General features: G+C 41.5%; 1 protein-coding gene across 4 annotated transcripts in view; it reads right to left on the bottom strand.

The window, feature by feature from the left end:
- Positions 1-1,830: 1,830 nt before the first annotated feature.
- LOC128690369 (protein shuttle craft-like) overlaps positions 1,831-16,094 on the bottom strand; it is a gene marked incomplete at its 5' end in the record, with an annotated part of 249,204 nt that continues 234,940 nt past the window's right edge. For 2 of the 4 annotated variants that reach the window (XM_070089620.1, XM_070089621.1), the window contains 1 exon segment: positions 1,831-2,017. In XM_070089620.1, the coding sequence (XP_069945721.1) occupies positions 1,831-2,017 (187 nt within the window). 4 annotated transcript variants of the gene reach the window in all.

The following is a 16,094-nucleotide window of genomic DNA, read 5'->3' as shown; positions in this document are numbered from 1 at the left end:
CCAAAAGTCGAACAAACGAAAGAGTGTTACCTGTAACTGTTGAAAGTTCTGGCCAGGCTGTAAGGTGGCATACCTGAAATCTTTCCTGTAAGAATTAGTGGTTTTTTGATATGCTTTAAGGATTGCCTTCTTCAGTAGGTTATAATTACATATGATATCCTGCGACAAAGTTGCATAGATATTTAAGGCTGTACCAGAAAATAACATTCCTAACCTGGTAGCCCAGGTGTCAGCAGGCCATTCACAGAGGGTAGCGGTATTTTCAAACCTGATAATGTATGAAGTTATGTCTTCCCCCTCTATGAAGGGAGGTAAATTAGGTGTTGGAATATGTGCACTGACTGCATGTTGTTCCATTACTCCTTCCTCTAATTGTTGTTGTGTAAAAGTTAACTTTTTATTCTCTAATTCAAGGCGAGATTTTTCGAGCTTGCGATCCTTTTCTCTCTCTATTAACTCATGTTCTCTAGCTTTTTCCTCAACTTCTCTATCCTTTGCTCTTTCCTCAAGTTCTCTTAATTTAACCTGTTCCTCACGTATCTTAGCTTGTTCCTCATGTATCTTAGCTTGTTCCTCACGTATCTTAGCTTGTTCCTCACGTTCCCTAGCTCTTTCCTCACGATCAAGTCTATCACGCTCTTTTTGGTCTTCTCGCTCTCTTTCTGTCTTTCTCGGATTTCTCTCTCAATTCTCTCTCTCTCCTTTTTCTCTTCTCTTTCGATTCTCTCTCTCTCCTTATTCTCTTCTCTTTCTATTCTCTCTCTCTCCTTTTCTTCTTCTCTTTCCCTTTCTAACTGTCTTTCTTCTCTCCCAATTCTCTCTCTTTCAAGTCTTTCCTGGATCTTAGCACTAATGAAAGATTCTAAATTTTTCCCTGTTATTCCTAACTTACTTCCAGCATTCATCCAAAACTGGTATTCCTCCATGCTTGCAAGAATAACTTAAACTATCAGGGGAAATGAAACGGGTATTAAAGAAAACGGAGGGTTCAATTCCTGCTCCGCTCAAACTGTAAATAAACCAGAGGGCTCGATCCCTGCTTCAATTAAACAATATGTATTAACGAAAACGAAGGGTTCTATGCCGGCTCCGAGCAAACAGTAAGTAGAATGGGGTCCCTTGACCATCCAATCTTCTCACCAACAAATCAAGAGTGTCCTATGACAGTTCCCTTGATATAATGAAGAGCTCAATGAAACAAGTTGTCACTGGAAAATCTCGGGTCCCTAGAGTCTAATCCTCCAAAGTGTTTCAAGCTTACACACAATTAGGTGGCAGAATTAAATATTATATCCTGCCTGACTTGACTTACAATAAATTGAGACTATAACAATCACCAAATCTTTTAAATACCTGTAATGTAGTCCTACCATAGAGAATGATTACTCATGGCTGGTGGTAACCGTCTGTAGTATGCGGCGTTGAAGTTCCAATGGTAGATTCGAGATGGAGTTGAATCTTGATTCAGTCGAGTTGATCCTGGCAAGGTCGCCACTTGTGAAGGCTTACTCAGCCCTGTAACAACTTCAGACAGTATTACCAAGGCTGGCTCCTCCTCAGGAAAATTAGTGAATAGAAAAAGAAATAATAACAGACAAACATAAACACTTTATTATATAGAAAATATAAAATGTAAAACACTTTAATGTAGGATTAATATTTCATATTTAAGAAAATGAAAAATGAAAAATATAAATGATAACTGAATTCAACGCTAATATGTATATGGGTGTCTGGTGTTGGTGACACTGTTGTTGAAATCGTAGCCGTTGCTGATGATGGGGGGGGGGTGTCGCAGGTGTTGGTGACCACTGGCTAGTTCTTCACAGATTAACGCCGTGAGTAGTATCCTGATGACAGGAAAGCAGGTTCTTTACCGCTGCAATGATGTGGGGTTACGTCCTGCAATTTCATACAGGTGCACAGGTACTTAAATGCAAAATGGGGAAGTCTCTGGACGTTAGTCCTTCTCCTTTTCTGCTCGTTGATTGACAGGTGACCCTCACTGTCATCCAAGCTGAAAAGATAGACAGGTTACCCACTGCTTAAATAATCACTCTCCATGGCAGTGTACATTACTCAAAAGACGTGGTGATTATTACAACAGTCAACCTAGAACAAGACTGAAAGGACTAAGTTTATTATTGGTCAAAAGTGAAGCTTTTAACCAATAAATCCACTAGAATACAAGGCAGGCATGTACTTACAGTAGTGTTGGGAGCTGCGAGTCGAGTGATTTACTGTTTGACCAGAGCCCCACACGTCACCTTTCGAGGGGGGGGGGTGGAAAAGGGAGGGGAAGGGATAGCGGGAGCTAGACTGACCCTACGTTAACAAGCAGCCGGCAATCAAACTATCACTTTAGGGGTGGGGGAGAAAAGGCGGGAAAAACGGGAGCGTGACTTACCCTACCTTAACTAGTAGCCAGCAATGAAACTATTGTTACTATATTGCTACTCCTATCTATTGAACTTTTCCCTCACAAGTGCCTTGCCGATACTGTGGTCAGAAAGATAGGCAGTAGAGGAAGTCGGTCGTAAAGTGAAGAATTTAGTCCATTGTGCAGTCTGAAACTGAGCGTGGAAAGGTAGTGAAGGACGTGTCGATCTTTTCTGAGAAGAACGAGAAGGTGGAGAAGTATCATCAGCAGGTAATTGTCGTTGTCGTTTAGGCGTGGGACCAGAGTTGGTCCGACGTGGAACGGGCCGGCGATTCGAAAATTGCCGCACTGTAGAGGGAGAGGCCGGAAGCATAGTCAGAGGAGAGCGAAGGTCAGATAAATCGAAGGAGTCAGTCGAGGCCTCAGTACCTGAAGCAGGTGAGGAAACAGCACCGGCAAGAGGTACAGAGGCATGAGGAGTGTCCGAAGAGTGGTCCAAAGACAAGGCGGGGTCAGAATGGGGTGCGGTATCAAGAAGGGGCCTGGGGGTAGCAGGTTCATGGACTAGGGCTGCCATGGTTAGGTTACTTCTTTCTTTTTGTTTTTAAGAAAAAAAGAAAGAAGAAAAGAAAATAAAAATAAAAAAAAGAATAAAAAAAGGGGGGACCGGGGAGGGATAGTTCCTAGTAGGAATGAAAGGGCCAGAAATCTCCCTCCGCGCCCAAGAGGACCTCAGCACCGCAAGTAGCGCAGATGCAGCATGGAACCCGTGCCATACCCTACCCATCATGCCAGTAAACCGGCAATCCAGGATAGCAACCTCACATCTGCCGAGCTACCTCGGTGGACAAAAGAGAGGGCGGCCGGAAATCCGCCACAAAGCATACCTCCTTCGGCCACCACCCCTGGAATCCGAAAGGTGGCTTCCAGAGTTACACCCGTTGCCCGAGAGAGACCCAGAGCCACCCTCCGGGATACCGGAGAGGGATCAGGACATCCCCGGGCAATCCAGATTCCACGGCAAACTACGCCACCGCCAAGAACCTCAACGGAATGGGATGGACCCCGGTACCCTTTCCCCTACCTAGGAACTAGCATGCCTGTGGGGAAAAAAAAAAAAAAAAAAAAAAAAAAGGCCAAAAAGGAAAGGAAAAAGGGGAGGATGAGGAGGAGGAGGAAAGGAAAAAGGGGAGGATGAGGAGGAGGAGGAAAGGAAAAAGGGGAGGATGGGGAGGAGGAGGAAAGGAAAAAGGGGAGGATGGGGAGGATGGGATAGGGAACGGGGGATTGGGGGGTAATTAGGTTCGGTCTGAGGAAGTAGACCAACAGGTCTAATTCCTCAGACCAAGAGCCTCTTCACCACGCCAAGGAGCCCCCCTTGAAGAGGAATTCATACCAATGCCTCATTGAAAAAATCAGGACCAAGAAAGTTCAATACTGCATTGCATAATTTGATCCGTTACTAAGTTCTGTAGCAAAATCACTGTATAACTTAATTTTGGCAAAATAAACAGAAAAAGCCATAAATATTACAAAAGTTTATAAGCAAGTTAGGTAAAGCCCCACATATCCACGACACAACTTTTCAAAGCACTTTGATTAGCAGACAGGATTATACATTTGGCAAATACATTAGAATTTGTTCACCCTCTTCAGGCAAGACAAAAAAAAGTGAAAAGATTAAATACTTTTTCTCAAGTCATTTTAACCCCTTCAGGGTCCAAGACCAAAATCTGAAGTGGTGCTCCAGTGTCCAAGAAAAAAAAAATCTTACAGAATTAAAGGTAATAAGACAAAAATTTTTTTTCTGATCAGTACTTACCGAGATACAGTGGCGGAAGCTGACCCAAAATGACTGGGTGGCGGCAACATCTTTGACTTCCGCAAAATCCCATTTTTTTTATTTTACGTTTTTTATACTTTTTTTCTTTTCTAATTTTTTTCTTTTTCTAATAACATTTATGGCCTGTGAGACCAGTATAATGTATATTGTATAAGTGTACACTCATTGTATCCAACACAATAACTGCACTAATTTGTTTATCATTATATTGCATACAAAACTTGTTTACAAGTTTACTGTAACCAAAATGAAGAAAATATTAGTGTGGTTATTGTGTTGAATACAATGGTACCATATAGTACCATATGGTACAATGGCACCATATGATACAATGGTGCCATATGGTACAATATGGTACAATGGCACACGATACAATGGTACCATATGATACAATGGTACCATATGATACAATGGCACCATTTGGTACAATGGTACCATATGATACAATGGTACCATATGGTGCAATGGTACCATATGGTACCATATGATGCAATGATACCATATGGTTCATTGTATTCAACACAATATACACACTAATATTTTCATTATTATTTTGTTTACAATAGTTGTTTACAACAAAAATATGCAAAAATGTTGTATATTAGTAATGTTCTACTATACATTTACAAGTGTACAGGAACTTGACGTGTTCCTTGAGGTGGATGACAAAGCGCTCTGTCTCGGAAACTGCTGCCGAGTCAGTAGCTAGCTTGCGTCGCCACTCACTCAGTCTTGGCTGGTGTCTCATGCCACCAACACCTATTGACCATATGGTACACAGTATCATATGTTACAGGGTACCATATGGTACATTGTACTATATGGTATAGGGTACCATGCAGTACAGGATATGGTGCAGAGTACCATATGGTGCAGGGTACCATATGGTATAGGGTACCATATGGTACAGGGTACCATACAGTACAGGACACCATATGGTACAGATACAGGGATAACTATGGAAATAAGTCACCCTGATTTTTTTGGGTTATCCTAGGATTTTATACATATGCTGTTATGTATGATAATCTATGTAATTGTATTTCTGTACACCTGAATAAACTAACTCAAGTGCATGTGGCATCATAAGTAAGTTTATTTAGTTATACACAAGCAAAGTTACGTAGAATATCATACTTAGCAGCATATGTTTGGAGAACCTAGGATAACCCAAAAAAGTCAGACAGACTTATTTCCATTAGGGTCCCTGTACCCTGTACAGGGACTATACTATACTATACTATATGGCACATTGTACCATATGGTACCACTACCATACGATACCATTGTAGCATATGATACCATTGTACCATATGGCACAATGGTACCATATCGTTCAAAACCATAGAATTCGTCTTCATCTCCACTTCCATCAGTCTTAGAACTGTAAGTTGTGAAGAGGAGAGTCAGAAATCGCCCGGAAAGTGAGTGAGGAGTGAGAGCTTCCTTGCCGCCAGGCACAATGAACAAAGCTACTTTGCCGGCGTTCCCACAATGCCATGCGGGCGTCCAGATTTTTTCTATGGTGTGCACACTGACCACCCAGACCCATTCTCTCAGATGTAGGCCTACCAGCCTTCTTGCGCTAAATTTGACGCTGCTAGAATTTTGGCATAGATCTACGGTTTGGACCCTGAACGTAAAGCCGTAGCTCTACGGGACAGACCCTGAAAGGGTTAAAATAAACTTTAAGGAGTGCATTAATTCTGGATATTTTGTAATTTCTATATTTCTTCAAATGTATCACTGGGTGGTGTTGTGGAAACATTGTGAAGACAAGCAAATAGCACTTAACTTTTTGATAAAGCTAATGTATGGATATCAACACATTTTTACAATGAATTACAGGTCAATGAAATTTGGGATTTTTAAGCTAATGATCAGTAATCTTGCTATCAAATTCTGACTTGCTTTAAATATTTTGCAATAATTCCTGTCGAGTTGAGAAAAAAAAAAAAAGCAAAGCTTCGCGTTTTTTTACCATGAAAATTTTTAATAAATTTTAATTTGAAACATAGCAGAGAAGCTGTACACAACAGATGCACTCATTTCTAGAACAAGATTCACAAAAGCTGTCTACAGTAGACTGTTAGATAACACGTTTTCACTAAAACATGGCTGCAAATTGCAGCATATTTTCAGTAAACATGATGTAAAAAACTGGATTTACATGCTGGAGTACATGTAGGGGAAAAGATGGCACACACACCACGTTGTTTCTCTTCCACCTCACAGCAAGCCTCGGCCTGGCTACTGTCTCATGGCCTAGTGGGTATGAGTGAGCTAGTGGGTGGGAGTGGGCAAGCTTGTAGGTGGGAGTGGGTGAGCTAGTGGGTGGGAGCAGTTGAGCTAGTGAGTGGGAATGGTTGAGCTAGTGGGTGGGAGCAGTCTAGCTAGTGGGTGGGAGCAGTTGAGCTAGTGGGTGGGAGCAGGCCAGCTATTAGGTGAGGACAAGTTACTAGGTGAAGAAAGGCAAGTGAAGTTCTGAGCAAAGGGGTGAGTGTGTCCTGCAGGTGCATGCTGTCACATGTTCCCTTCACCAGCTGTATGCTTCATGTGGCACTGGAGTGTACGATCAGATGGGTACTGGTGTGGGAACGCATAGAGGCAGGTGGGTGAGGAAATGGGCGAAGGTGGGTGAGGGGATGAGCAAAGGTGGGTGAGGGGATGAGCAAAGGTGGGTGAGGTGACGGGTGAAGGTGTGTGTGAGGGTTAAAACATATGGTCAGAAGGGTGTGAAAAATAGGTGTTACACTAGGTATGGCAAGTGAAGGTTAGTGTCTGGTTCTGTCTCCTGCATCTGGCAGTAAAGGTACACAGTGAGGTTCAGAGCTCCATTCATACACATCCAGTATCATACCTCAGTCACACACCTCTGCTTGTTCAGCCTCTTCCCCTTTGTGGCCACACCCTCACTGCACAGACCCACAGTAACTCACCCATACTACCCACAACCCCAACCCACCCCTATAAGTCCCCCATGAACACAAGCTTTCACTCATTCCATGCCTCCTTCCACCCATACCACCCACCTTTAATTCCCACACAGTCACATACAGTCACCCACACCATTCCAACCAGCAACCTCCACCTACACAACTCCCACAGAAACATGCCTTCACTCACACCATCCACCCAACAACCTACTCATAGAATTCCTATCATGGCCACATCCATACACCTACACCATTCCTCCATGGTCACATGCCTACACCTACACCATTCCTCCATGGCCACATTCCCCCACTACCTTAAAATCACACCTTGCCTAGCCCCACACCATTTACCCATGACCTTATGTCCACCCCTTACCTGACCACACCAGGCCACTGACAAGCATACCTTTCACCCATGCCACTCCCCCACAGCTTCAAGCCCACATGACTCCATTCCCACACCTTACCTATGCTTTCACTCATACCGATTTTTCACAGCTTCAAGCTTATACAGCCCCATTTGCACACCTTACTCAATGTTTTCATGGCCCACACACCCTAACACATCCACACACAGTCACAAAGACATCAACCACCTTCATTACTGTCCCCAAAAACAACTGTACACCCACCCACCACCCGCACCAACCCCCTTCCTACACTGACCTACTGATAGTGCCACCTAGAAAGCCTCACTGCTTCTAACTTCTATCCCCCCCACACTCCACTGTTGGGTCTCCAACTTCCACAACAGGAGCTCCCCAATTCCCACCCCCCACACTGATCCCACTTACCCAAACAGCTCTAACCCCTTCCATGTACACCCCAACTACTCTGACGAGTAAGACAACCAACAATAAGGTACCACTGTTAGCAGAGATGAGGCTGCAGGATCTTTTATTGATGCTCACCATGTCGACCAACAGTTACATCATCGCTGCTTTTTACAATTCTGATACCTATAACTTTTTTTTTGGAGGGGGGCGGGAGTCTAATGAATGCAACCCTATTTTTCCTTTATATTATACAGTTCAGTTTAAATGCATTTTTTATTACAAGCCATTTTCCGGAAAGAACTTCGCTAATCTTTTCAAAATCATTCAACTTCATAAAAACAAAAAATTCTTCTCTAGTTTTTCTACGAATTCTTATGAAAGATAAACAGCTCTAGTTGTGATTTCATTTTTAAAAAAATCTGAATGCTATAGTTACATTTTGATGAGTGAAAAGCAAGATATGGAAAGTTTCTAAACTCGCATAATGAAATGCAAAAATCAAAGAGTCCAAATTTAAAAATCTGAAAACCTGGAAAATATGTAATATGTATAGTGGTGGTGACAGCAGTCTGCAGGTGTGTGTGTGTGTGTGTGTGTGTGTGTGTGTGTGTGTGTGTGTGTGTGTAGTGGTGGTAACAGCAGTCTGCAAGTGTGTGTGTGTGTGTGTGTGTGTAGTGGTGGTAACAGCAGTCTGCAGGTGTGTGTGTGTAGTGGTGGTAACAGCAGTCTGCAGGTGTGTGTGTGTAGTGGTGGTAACAGCAGTCTGCAGGTGTGTGTGTGTGTGTGTGTGTGTAGTGGTGGTAACAGCAGTCTGCAGGTGTGTGTGTGTGTGTGTGTGTGTGTGTGTAGTGGTGGTAACAGCAGTCTGCAGGTGTGTGTGTGTGTGTGTGTGTGTGTGTGTGTGTGTGTAGTGGTGGTAACAGCAGTCTGCAGGTGTGTGTGTGTAGTGGTGGTAACAGCAGTCTGCAGGTGTGTGTGTGTGTAGTGGTGGTGACAGCAGTCTGCAGGTGTGTGTGTGTGTGTGTAGTGGTGGTGACAGCAGTCTGCAGGTGTGTGTGTGTAGTGGTGGTAACAGCAGTCTGCAGGTGTGTGTGTGTAGTGGTGGTAACAGCAGTCTGCAGGAATGTGTAATGGTGGTGACAGCAGTCTGCAGGAGTATATGTGTAGTGGTGGTGACAGCAGTCTGCAGGAGTGTATGTGTAGTGGTGGTGACAGCAGTCTGCAGGTGTGTGTGTGTGTGTGTTAGTGGTGGTAACAGCAGTCTGCAGGAGTGTGTAATGGTGGTGACAGCAGTCTGCAGGAATGTGCAATGGTGGTAACAGCAATCTGTAGGAGTGTGTAGTGGTGGTAACAGCAGTCTGAAGGAGTGTGTAGTGGTGGTAACAGCAGTCTGCAGGAGTGTGTAGTGGTGGTGACAGCAGTCTACAGGAGTATATGTGAAGTGGTGGTGACAGCAGTCTGCAGGAGTGTATATGTGTGTAGTGGTGGTGACAGCAGTCTGCAGGAGTATATGTGAAGTGGTGGTGACAGCAGTCTGCTGGAGTATATGTGTAGTGGTAGTGACAGCAGTATGTGGGTGTGTGTGTGTGTATGTGTAGTGGTGGTGACAGCAGTCTGCAGGAGTGTATATGTGTGTAGTGGTGGTGACAGCAGTCTGCAGGAGTGTATATATGTTTAGTGGTGGTGACAACAGTCTACAGGAGTGTATATATGTGTAGTGGTGGTAACAGCAATCTGCAGGAGTATATGTGTAGTGGTGGTGACAGCAGTCTGCAGGTGTGTGTGTGTAGTGGTGGAGACAGCAGTCTGCAGGAATATATGTGTAGTGGTGATGACAGCAGTCTGCAGGAGTATGTGTGTAGTGGTGGAGACAGCAGTCTGCAGGACTGTGTGTGTAGTGGTGGTAACAGCAGTCTGCAGGAATATATGCGTAGTGGTGGTGACAGCAGTCTGCAGGATTGTGTGTGTGGTGTTGACAGCAGTCTACAGGAGTGTGTGTGTAGTGGTGGTGACAGCAGTCTACAGGAGTATGTGTGTAGTGGTGGTGACAGCAGTCTACAGGAGTGTGTGTGTAGTGGTGGTGACAGCAGTCTGCAGGTGTGTGTGTGTGTGTAGTGGTGGTAACAGCAGTCTGCAGGAATGTGTGTAGTGGTGGTGACAACAGTCTGCAGGAGTATATGTGTAGTGGTGGTGACAGCAGTCTGCAGGATTATATGTGTATTGGTGGTGACAGCAGTCTGCAGGAAAGTGTGCAGTGGTGGTAACAGCAGTCTGCAGGTGTGTGTGTGTGTGTAGTGGTGGTGACAGCAGTCTGCAGGAGTATGTGTGTAGTGGTGGTGACAGCAGTCTGTAGGTGTGTGTAGTGGTGGTGACAGCAGTCTACAGGTGTGTGCACATGTGTGTGTAGTGGTGGTGACAGCAGTCTGCAGGAGTATATGTGTAGTGGTGGTGACAGCAGTCTGCAGGAGTATATGTGTAGTGGTGGTGACAGCAGTCTGCAGGAGTGTGTGAGTAGTGGTGGTGACAGCAGTCTGCAGGTGTGTGTAGTAGTGGTGACAGCAGTCTGCAGGTGTGTGTGTAGTGGTGGTGATGGCAGTCTGCAGGATTGTGTGTGTAATGGGGGTGACAGCAGTCTGCAGGAGTATATGTGTAGTGGTGGTGACAGCAGTCTGCAGGAGTGTGTGAGTAGTGGTGGTGACAGCAGTCTGCAGGTGTGTGTAGTGGTGGTGACAGCAGTCTGCAGGTGTGTGTGTAGTGGTGGTGATGGCAGTCTGCAGGATTGTGTGTGTAATGGGGGTGACAGCAGTCTGCAGGAATATATGTGTAGTGGTGGCAACAGCAGTCTGCAGGAGTGTGTGTGCAGTGGTGGTGACAGCAGTCTGCAGGAGTATATGTGTAGTGATGGTGACAGCAGTCTGCAGGAGTATATGTGTAGTGGTGGTGACAGCAGTCTGCAGGTGTGTGTGCGCGTGTGTGTATAGTGGTGGTGACAGAAGTCTGCAGGAGTATATGTGTAGTGGTGGTGACAGCAGTCTGCAGGAGTATATGTGTAGTGGTGGTGACAGCAGTCTGCAGGAGTATATGTGTAGTGGTGGTGACAGCAGTCTGCAGGAGTATATGTGTAGTGGTGGTGACAGCAGTCTGCAGGAGTATATGTGTAGTGGTGGTGACAACAGTCTGCAGGAGTTTGCTCTGCTTTTGCTGCTCAAATCTCAAGCAAAAGGAATTCATTTTCAGTGATGACAATTATAACTGAGGGTAAATTCTATCATCAAAATGCTTTTCACAGCATATTAGACTGATCCTACTTACATGACTTTTGGAAAAACTGTGTTAAAATAATTTAAGTTAGATTTCCATTTTACATGTGGCAGTAGAATAGCACATTACGCAGTACGCCGGCAAACATTGATACTGCACATTGAATGCTGTGTATCCCAAGGACAGAATTTTAAGTAGCAAGCACTCTTGTCTAATGAGTTCCAAAAGTCTTAACTCCTTTTATATAATGTTTAAATTTACAAACAAATAACAAAAATGTAGAATGCTATACTGTACAATTAAATAATATATAACTCAAGAGACATTTTATTTCTTAAGAAAATAGTTTTTAAAGAGTAAGCAATGCTTACTGTGCTTCTTGTAAGTACATGACTAACAGCACTGACTCTTCCCATCAATCTAGCATGGGAAGCAGCACTTCCATGACTATGCAGTTACCACATGACATTAATACTATTATTTAATAATACCCAACACCCCTCTCTGTGGTTTGTTGGCTCTTGGTTGTGCTTAAACACACTGTTCCATCTGTCAAGTGTATAAAACTAATTTTCTGTCTGTTTTTTGCTTTGCTGGAAATGCGAGATTAATAAAAGGATTTTTTTAAGTATAACTGACCCTACTATAATGCACATATTGTTCTAATTTTATTCTTATTAATAAACACTAGTGCTTTCAAGTAAAGTATCGAATGCATGGGGACCATTCAGTGACATGAAATAAATAACCATACACACTCATTTCTCAGCCTTATGTAAACTGCTTTGTACTCAGAAGATACTTCTGAGATGTTGGGCACACAATACGCCACGCTCATTGTTTTGGGTAAAAGAAGTTATTATTTCCTTCATTTCTTGTATGAAATATGTGTTCTGGAAAACATTCGGGACATGTTTCCATAAGTCACCTGCTGTCCCTGTTCACCGATCAGTCTAAAATGGGTACCTGGGTGTTAGTTGACTGGTGTGTGTTGCATCCTGGGACAAAACTGACCTAATTTGCCCAAAATGCTCAGCAAAACAAGAGGCTTTCTATATAGTAGTATGTCATTGATGTCAGCTAGGACTGTATACCTTGTATATGTACTTGTAGAAATAAAGATATTATTATTCTTATTAAAAAAAAAATACTGTACTAATATAACTTGTTGAAACAGCATGTGAGAAATATGGAGGTGCAAATGCTTGCTGGGTAAGTTGTTTTTTAAGTACTATACTGTACAGTGCTCTCAAGTTTCTCATAAGCTTACTTAATTCATACAAACATCTGTATTACACTGGCTTGCATTCATTTACCTGGAGAAAGCCATTTGTTTGTGCAGTAAAGCCAAACAATGATTGGCCCACAAGTTATTTTATAGAACAAACCTAGAAAGAAGCTGCATCTAAGTGACAACATCTGTTAACTTGCAGTATGTATGAGTCAGTTCAATGGTATTTTTTTTTTATGAACCAGCTGTATCACACTGAGGCAGGGAGACCTAAAAAGAAAAAACGAAGTTTCTTTTTCAATAGTACTGTTATAGAAATAAAATTTTGTTTTTAAACCTTTCATGAGCAATATCGTTCTTACTACTCAAAAACAAAAGAGTAATAAACATTAGTCATAGTCAAAACAACAAATGAACCCACATGAAGACCGCAAAACAAGAAAATGAGTTCTTTAAATTTTATCTCATTACTAATAATAGTAATAATAATTTGAGATTTTCTTATTTTTGCACACCTGTTCTTTACAGAAATTCACAAGTGGTAGCACACCAAGCAATAAATGCAACAAGTATGAAGACTTTGCTTAAAAATCATCTCTCAATACTAACTAAACTAACCAAAACAACTTCTAATCAATTATATTATGTGACGTCTAGTCTATCAAACATCTGCCAATCCATGAAATATTACTGCTTAAACCACTAATTGTAATATTGATTTTATTATGTGCAACTTCAAGATTATTATCCTTATAAACCTCCACCTTGACTACTTCACATTAGTATTAAGATTAAATAAAGATTTTAATAAAATTTCACTACACTTATCTCGTCTAAATTTAAGTAGTTATTATGTACTAGGATCAGTGTGGGTGAACTGCCCCAGCATGACAGTGACTTTCTTTGTACTTACCAAACCAAAATTGTAATTAAACACTGTAAACTTTACAAAGAAATAAAATCTTTATCTTTTATATTTAAGAAGAAATACTAAAGTTTATACATTGCAGAATGACAGTATGATCATCAGGATCATTAGCTTTAGAAAAAAAGATGCACTTTCAACAGAGACTTGAAAGCATGAACAGACTCCTAACACTTAAACACTGATTATACTGTTGAACAATTTAGAAGCTGCATAAGTAAAAGCACAAGACTCAGTCTAAAATCCACACAGCAATTCACAGGAACATTCCTGAGCCCAGTGTAAAAGGAACAAACAATACAGAAATATACTTGGGCGCATTAAAGTTAATAGCTTTAAATATTAATAAACAGGGTTTAAATTAAATTCTTGTCTTGATTGGGAGCAAATCCAACTTATACAAGAAGGAACCAATGGGAACCTGTTGGGAGCAAAAATATCAGTCTAGCTGCATGATTAAGTACACTGAGTCTCTTTAGCAGGTAGTCAGACAAACCCCCAAACAAACAACTGCAAAAAAGCAATTTGAAAGGAAACAAATGCAAGAATAATATAACAAGATATGCTGCTTATCAAGATACTGTCTGACTGCATAGAGATTATGAATATAAAAACTGCAAGATTTGACAGTTTGCCAAGATAGGGTGACCCAAATAAGTAAACACATTCACCACCATCAATTCAATCACCATCTTTCCAGAGGTATACTGATATTACAATCAGATTACCCTCTAGCTTCAACATCCCCAACCCCTTCCCTTCAAAGTGCAGGTACTGCCCTTCAAGAATGTTTGTCTTATACAGGTTGGCCATCACTAATCCGGCAATCAATTATCCGGTTCCATCAGTAATCTGGCACTAATTTCGGCTAGCACAATTTCGAATTTCTGGGGTCGCCACACCAACATGCTACTACTGTTTGGTGGTGCTACTTGCTGCATAATTCATTTTTCTCCATTTATTGTTATAACCTGCTCACTTTTAGCCCTAGCCATGGCTCTAACGAATAAAAGAAATGCTTCTTGTTGTATAAATAACAAAAAAAGGCACAATACCGTGACTGGAACGATACACAAATAACCCGCACATAAAAGAGAGAAGCTTACGATGACATTTCGGTCCGACTTGGACCATTTACAAAGTCACACAGTGTGACTTTGTAAATGGTCCAAGTCGGACCGAAACGTCGTCATAAGCTTCTCTCTTTTATGTGCGGGTTATTTGTGTATACTTCTTGTTGTGTAAAGCACCTACACCGAACATTGTCCAAATGAGATAAGTTGGCTTTGAAGCCACTGTCAGTTGCTATGAGCTCCTGAGTCTCGTGATGTGGGAGAATATGCTTTATTATTACGCTAATATCAACACTATGGCTTATTAACCTATCACATTTGATCTAATATGACATAATAAACAATATAAATAACATAAAAAACATGGTACATACTCCAGAACGAATAATATTAGGCCAACGGAAGTTAGCGCTAGTAGTAGTAGTAGTGGTAATAATAGTAGTGGTAATAATAGTAGTAGTAATAATAGTAGTAGTAATAATAGTAGTAGTAATAATAGTAGTAGTAGTACAGGTCCTCCATCACAAATCCGGCATCATTGGGACCTGTAGTGTGCCGGATTACTGAGTTTGCCGAATTACAGTGTGGTTAGGTTAGAATACACTTAATAAAATTAACCAACTTGACTTACACAGTTCATCGAGCATCGGCAAAAATCGAACATTTCCGCTACTTTGAGCTCAATTTCAAGGTACTTTTCGTCATGAAAACAATCAAAATCATGTCTATTTCTGTAATATATCTTCCATTCTATCAAATGAGTCCAAAAAATGAGAATACAACCATAAAAACCATACGAAAATATACTGAAAAGAGGCGGCTAATGGCTGAGAAGTGAACTCCCTTATTTATCGTTAGTCTTTTTTATTTTTGTTGTACATTAAGAAGCATCTTTCCATCATACATTGCCCAAGTTTCAATGAGATAGCCCAACAAACAACCGAGAAAAAAATATTTACCAAAAATCATATATGGCAAGCCAAAGCCAGGTACTGGAAATAAGTCACTTTGTCTGACTTTTCTGGGTTATCCTAGGTTCTCTATACATACACTGATATGTATGATAATCTACGTAACTGTATTGTGTATACCTGAATAAACTTATTTACTTCTGGTCTGTCAACTGAGTACAAGAAACCGCCCATTCACTTATTTCAACTACCCAATAAAGTGGTCAGAAATTGACAATTTGGCCGATTTCACACAAATTTCAACAGATGCCAATTTCAAAATAGGATCCAGAATAAACAATGCAGACATTCCAGGGACTAAAATAACATTTTCTCTGTTCATTAAACATGGCTACAGGCCCCTCTTATATTACTCTTGCTTACCATTTGGAATTTTTATTCACAAAAAATAGAAGATTTACTGTTATGCAGACTACTGCATTATTGTAATAATTGTATAATGTCAATCCATCCTTGACTCCCTATTGGAATTTGGACTGGCAGGCAGACAGGTATTGGACGGTGATGTCATTTGTTTACTCTTGAGCTCCGCTAAAGAATAGAACATTTTCGCTACTGTGAGCGCAATTTCAAGGTACTTTTCATCGTGAAAGCAATCAAAATCATATCTATTTCTGTAATATATCTTTCATTCTATCAAATGAGACCGAAAAAATGAGAAGCTGAGAAGTGAACTCAGCTATTTATGGTCTGATTTC

Source organism: Cherax quadricarinatus, chromosome 29 (genome assembly GCF_038502225.1).
Source record: "Cherax quadricarinatus isolate ZL_2023a chromosome 29, ASM3850222v1, whole genome shotgun sequence".
NCBI classification, from domain to species: Eukaryota; Metazoa; Arthropoda; class Malacostraca; order Decapoda; family Parastacidae; genus Cherax; species Cherax quadricarinatus.
Note: the sequence above shows the minus strand (reverse complement) of the source record. Positions and strands in the feature narration are given on the sequence as shown.